Source organism: Lygodium microphyllum, unplaced genomic scaffold (genome assembly GCF_053477565.2).
Source record: "Lygodium microphyllum isolate KBCC unplaced genomic scaffold, Lygodium_microphyllum_v1.1.10 scaffold_183, whole genome shotgun sequence".
Lineage (NCBI taxonomy): Eukaryota > Viridiplantae > Streptophyta > Polypodiopsida > Schizaeales > Lygodiaceae > Lygodium > Lygodium microphyllum.
The window spans coordinates 154,476-160,680 of NW_028229666.1; the positions used below are offsets into that span (position 1 = coordinate 154,476).

General features: G+C 35.5%; 1 protein-coding gene across 1 annotated transcript; it reads right to left on the reverse strand.

Moving 5' to 3' along the window:
- Nucleotides 1-3,776: 3,776 nt before the first annotated feature.
- On the reverse strand, nucleotides 3,777-4,439 carry LOC148008339 (uncharacterized). Its single transcript, XM_087674304.1, has 3 exons — nucleotides 4,376-4,439; nucleotides 4,181-4,282; nucleotides 3,777-4,055 (listed from the first exon to the last, which is right to left on the reverse strand). The coding sequence occupies exons 1-3, from the start codon at nucleotides 4,418-4,420 to the stop codon at nucleotides 3,816-3,818; spliced, it is 387 nt and encodes a 128-aa protein (XP_087530430.1). The 5' UTR covers nucleotides 4,421-4,439; the 3' UTR covers nucleotides 3,777-3,815.
- Between the last annotated feature and the right edge of the window lie 1,766 nt (nucleotides 4,440-6,205).

The window sequence follows — 6,205 nt, forward strand, 5'->3', positions numbered from 1 at the left end:
AGATTAGTGAATAATGATGCAATAGGCAATGTGATACATTTTGAGGACTACATGCTAGGGCTAATGGAAGATCATAGTGTTGCTTTAAGGTAATGCATTGGTTAGCATTACAATAAGTGTGGTGCACTTGCAAAAGTCCAAGTACTCAATGAGATTCCAACATGAGATTTAGCCTCTTGGATTGCATTGTTGGTTGGATATAGTAAGCCACAATGGATTGCACTACTAGTTGGATATATGGTTGGACTACATTGTTCGATGGATATAGTCTTGGATTGCACTGTTGGATAGATGCACATGACAAGGTCTTCATGTTGCGGCTAATGGAAAGTTATAATATCGTATTAGGCAATGCATTTTTGGGTATGTATTTGATGTGCTTGCAAAAATACATGAAGTGCTTCATGAGCCTCCAACGTGGGACTAGTATCTTGGATTGCCCTAATTGTTGGATTGCTAAGCATGTGCATGGTGATGAATCTTTGAAATGTTGAAAGAAGCTGTAGTTCTCAAAGAAACACACTAAAAAACCTTATTTTGGATTATACATGATATAAAATGAGAAGGACAATTTTTAACTTTTGGCATTTTGGGAGAGTTCAAGGAAAATTTTTAACTTTTGGCCCCCCACTTTTGGACACCCTATGGGGCCCACCTAGAATGGGGGACAATGTTGTCAAAGGTAAAAGTAGAGGGGTGGGAAAGCGGGTTTGGGGAGGTAGAGGGAGGACAAGCCTACTTTTGGTGAGCCCAAGGGGAAAAAGGGGTGGATAAAATGTGCATGCTATCCCCTTCCCCATTTGTCCACCTAAAATCTCTTCTCATTAGGAGAATTATTAACTCTTAAGCTAAAGTGCCCTTTTTGAGTCCATATTTTCCCTAATGAATCCCTATGCGGGATGGGGATGGGGGTATGCTAGAGGATGAATTTGAATATGTATATCTCTATGAAAAATAAAGATTGGAAGCTTAAAATTTGTGTATTAATTAGAGAAACTAGCTTTTTCTAGGTAGAGAGAGAGAGAGAGAGAGTTGTAGTTGCTAAGAATTCGACTTCATAAGGTTAGGAAAGTTGTTTCATACTTGCGCATTACGAAAACTTATGAAACACCTAATTTAAAATTTTAAAAATTGCCTAAATTTAAAAATGCCTTTGAAATTTTGTAATTAACATTTGTCAAAATTCATTTGACATACTAATATGGACATTGATATTGATTGCGAGAAGTTTTCTCAGTTTCTTGTCTATTTTGTATGTGTATATTGATGCCTTCTAGTATGATTAAAGCCAATATTATCATGGATAATGGGCATGATACATGCATATATTGATGGTATGTTGGATCTCCATTTGAATAATTATGGATGTGGTCTTCTATTGTCCTTAGTCATCATATATTTCCTACTCAATATATTTAAATTGAACATATCCAATGATTCACGAGAATAAGAGACCACTAGTCCTTTCTAAGGAGTCATCGGGACATTTTGAATGCGAGATGCATTCATAATTGAAAATTCCTCAGCAAAAGGCATGATTGATATTAGTTCATTTTATTTCAAGAGTTTCTAATTAGAAAAGTTTTATGGTCTAATAACTTTTTTTGAAATGTGATAGAGGTAGCACATGCCAAGAGTAGGCCACACATCCCATCTAGAATGGATGGGCAAAAATAAATTTATTGCCACTTTGTGAGTGTGTAAGCACTTATTCAAATGTTTTATTTCATATATAGGTGGTTTTGTTAGATCAGTCTTTGGTTGATAAATAGATGAAAAACAATGGCCATCCACCCACTTCTATAAATATAGAGATAGCCACATACTAGGGCTATCAAGCTTTATGGGTGACACTTTATCTAGGATAGTCACTTATAAGTATCTAAATATATTTATGCAAAAGATTCATGAAACATGAGATATTCATTAGGGGAGTTTTGAGGTCTCGAAAATGCCTTTTAGGATGTGGAGAGAGAGTGCTCTAGACCAATAAGAGCAAAGCCTCCGTAACGGAACTTCTAATTAAAAAAATAAAAAATCATTTTACAAAAATATATAAATATGATAATATTACGAATTTGTATTTTTATTATGTATTTTTAGTCTCTTATATTCGTGATTATGACATATTTTGCATTAATGGCATACAGTCTCGGCTACTTTTATTTAATGATGTTTCTAGATTAATGATAATGACTGATGTAATCGAAATTCAAATTGGTGAAAAGCATGGCGCTCAGTTTTTTCCCTCGTTTCTTTTATTCCTCTATTGTTTTTCCCTCCGTTATGATAGCCTAGTCCTCTCTCTCTCTCTCTCTCTCTCTCTCTCTGTGCATGTATCTCTCTCTTCTACCATGGATACAGAAATTCGACCTTCAACAAGGCGTCCAAGCTCCCAAATCACATCCATATCAGTGTTTAACTCATTCCAAACTGATGGAAGATGGATTCCTACTATCATTAGCAAAGGTAGTTGGATCACCATGCAACAAGCAAAACGTGGAAAAAGGCAAAGACATGAGAGCTCGTTTATCTCTGCTTGGAAGGGCAGAATCCGAGATTTTAAGCTTGGACCAAATAAGAATAGTATCAAAGAGGTACTAGTGCAACATGTGTTCATGCATAGAGAGCTATGTTTGAAACCTGGATCTTCAAAGCTTCCAATGCATAGACCAAATTGTAAGAATTTGATTCTTAAAGTTTTTCCTTTCTTAAACATGGTTTAGGTTTTTCCATTATAATATTTGTTTGTCTTGTAGATGTCTATCCCTCTAATCTTGAGGAATGGCAACCAGTGGAATCTATTATTGATGTTATTGATGTTATACATGGTTCAATTGGAGAAGAAATGTATAGAGGTAGAAAGAAGACAGAGCTTGCAGAGAATGGAATATTCTTTTATGACCATTCTTATGTTATTCCTATGCGGTGTTGCCAATGGGGATCAATAAAACTCCTTCCTTTGCCAGATTTTTCAAGCTTTGAGTGGCCTTTGCCAAGTCCAGCTACTAGTGAGGGCTATAGATGTAAGATATTTTCTGAGATCCAGAAAGCACTAAAATCTAATATCTCAAGTAGGCTAAGCAAAGTTACTTTATTTATGCCTATTAATATATTTATTGATTTCTTCTCTAATATGGAGATAAGAATAACAAAAACCATGCTTTCAGTGAAGAGACTAACATATGATCATATCATACAATTTGTTGATGAAGGATGGGATACAAGGACAGAAGGAAAAATTATATGTAAGATAGATCAAGACTCTATAGCTTGTAAATATATGATTGCTACTCAAAATTTTATCCTTAGCTTTTACTATAGTCGATGGCATTTTGTTGGTAGTAGTCTAGTTGCTTTAGACCAGAATCTTAATGATTTCAGCAAGGATCCTATTGTGGATCTTGATATTTGGTTCAACGAGTATATTATTGCAATCTTAAAGATCAGAAAATCATGTATGCTACATCAAGTGAGGATGGATTTACAAAATGAAGACATTGAACTACCATGCTCCTTTGTATTCCAACTTAACAAGAAACGAGTAAGTTTTCACATCATATTATATCTACTTAGATGTATATCAAGATCTCACTTTCTAACTAACAAACATTTGTAATTTATTTTTTGCAGATATCGAAAAGGAGAGAAAATAAAATACACTGCAATGACATTCAAGAAAAGATATCTTTACTATCAATATAAGATACATGTACAAATTTTGTAGCAGATGTCTATCTGCCATCTCTATGAGATATACAAGGGCTGAAGGGCAAATTTCTATATATGAAGGCCTACAAGGCGATATGGCAAAGCTATTTCTTTTTTGGAGAACTATCCTTTCTAGGAGTCCTTTTGCCTTTCTTTGATGTCTTGGGTATAGAAGGTGTTGAAGCTGTGGATTTGCCTTCCGTGGTTATAGGCACCGCATCTCCTTCATGGTGCAAATCCCCACCAATCTCTGTTGTTGGTTGTATACAATTGATTATCATATACTTCAAGAGCTTTGCTCTGATGTACCAAATATGCTCAGATGTATAGCAATCCTTCGAAAACTGTCACACATTTATAGAAAAAAGAGTTTTAGTTCATTATTGTTCTTACAATAGACTATATTTTTATCATCAATGGACTATTTGCAATTAATATCTATCTTAAAGTTTAGCATCTTTCATATTACCTTTACATGTTTATCATCATTAAGATAAACAAAGTTAACCATTCTTCTAGCATTTGCAATCACCCTCCAGCCACAAGAATGGCTATCATCCTGATGGGGACACTGTAACCACCAACACAAAGTAAAACTATAAAGAGGACGAATGGTAGTTCATAGAACAAACTCATGTTTCAATTATTTTAATGAATAACTTACTGCAACTTGTCTATATTGCATTGTTGCAAGCAAATCAGATGGCATAGGGGGTCTTTTCTCTAGCTCTTCAATTAATCTTTTGGCACCTCTGTATATAAAATATATTGAAATTTAGAGTACTTACAAAAAAAAGAATTGAAATATCAAGGAGCCCTTGGATAATATAACTTACAATTTAGCATTTCCATGGCTTCCTTTCATAGAGTTGATTAAAAAGCATTGCTTATCCACAAGGTCTATTGCAATCAAGCTCCAATGAGAACTAAAAGCAATCATATCTCAACAAATTAGTAGGATAAAATCTCAAAAACTCTAATAGAATATTGAATCACTTACTTTTCATTATATGGAATTATAAGCAGCTCCAAAGTATCGAAGTCAATCAAATTGAGCCAGTGCTCAATAAAACTTACATCAAGCTCATTCCTCATAAAGAATGAGATAGATGGATCAAAAACCTCAATTTTTTGTTGTATATCCAAAGGAAACTCATGCATTATACACCTAGAAAAGGCATAGAAATAGTGAGTATAAACAAGAAAAATCTTATTGCTAAAAAAACATCAAAAAGTATAAGTAATTATGGATGGACATACCTTAGGCCAGCAAGAATAAGACTGTCATTTACTTCTCTTCTTTTATCCTTAAGAATCTGAACACATGCAGCATCAAAGGAGATAACCTCAGTTCTTTTGCCTAAGTCACCAGGTAAGAAACAAAACACACTGAATCCTTTTGGATTAGTTGCTTCAAGAAGGGTGGCTAGCTCATTTTCAAAGGACTCTAGTTGCTCTATTTCCCTTTCTTCAACCCTTTGCCTCCTATACTCTCTCCATTTATCTGCTTGTTCCTCTTTAGCCTTCTCCTCTTTTTCATGTTGCCTTGTATCCTTCTCATGGGTGACATCCTCAACCCTGACACCAGAATCATCTTTCTTTCTTCTAGCTGGGGGCACATTAAGGATATTAAATGTCTTCATATCAGTGAGGGGAATTGGCTCAAGGACCTTTGAAAATCTATATCTTAGCCTCCTAAGAATTACCATGTCCTTGTCCATGAGTGTGAGCCTATGAGCATGAGCAGCACAAATGTAGGCATCTTGGAAAAACTCAATTAGAAAATCCTCTGTGGCTTCTTGTATACAATTAAGAGCTGTTCTTGTCCATCTGAAACTATCCAAATTATATCTGTCACAAATTTCCCTGACAAGCCTCTGAAAAGACAACTTTGGAATTGCATTGTCAAGAGCATTTACTGCCTTCCTAATCTCCCTTAGACACCTGACATTTTGAGAAAACCTTCTCCTTGGCTTTGACTTTCTAGAGAGCTTCTGAGGCTTTGAAGACTGATGAATCTTTGATGCTAAATCCCTAGGATCAATCTTCTCTTTTCTTGCTGTCCTTCGTCCTCAGCCATCTGCCAAAAAAACATATGTTACTTCTTCTCCAGCATGTAAAGCAAAACGCGAGTCCCAGACAAAAGTTATCTATGCTGCATGGCGTTTTCTCGTATCAGCTGCATTTTTCTCGAGCTGTCTAGTGAAACGCGAGTGTCAAGCAAGGCGACTCCTTGCAGCTGCTTCTTTTCGCGTTTCACCGGACTTGTTGTCCATTGTGTCCAGTGAAACGCGAATTTAACCCAGGAAACCTGCTTGAAGTACCTTATTTTCGCGTTTCACCGGACAGCTCATGAATAGCATAAAAATTGACAAAACCAAGAAAAAAGAGCTTTGATCCAAGGAAAGCTTTTAAGATTACTTAAAATATCCATAGAATTAGGGAGGAAAGAAACAGGCACCGAGAGCATGGAATTCTCAGATAAGTAATTATT

Bases quoted from the DNA above. Each gene is read 5' to 3' on its own strand.
- LOC148008339 (XM_087674304.1), bottom strand. From the start codon at position 4,420: ATGCCATCTGATTTGCTTGCAACAATGCAATATAGACAAGTTGCA. The intron at 4,283-4,375 runs GTAAGTTATTCA...TGGTGGTTACAG, and splicing joins TGCAATATAGACAAGTTGCA to TGTCCCCATCAGGATGATAG. The intron at 4,056-4,180 runs GTAATATGAAAG...AATGTGTGACAG, and splicing joins ATGATGATAAACATGTAAAG to TTTTCGAAGGATTGCTATAC.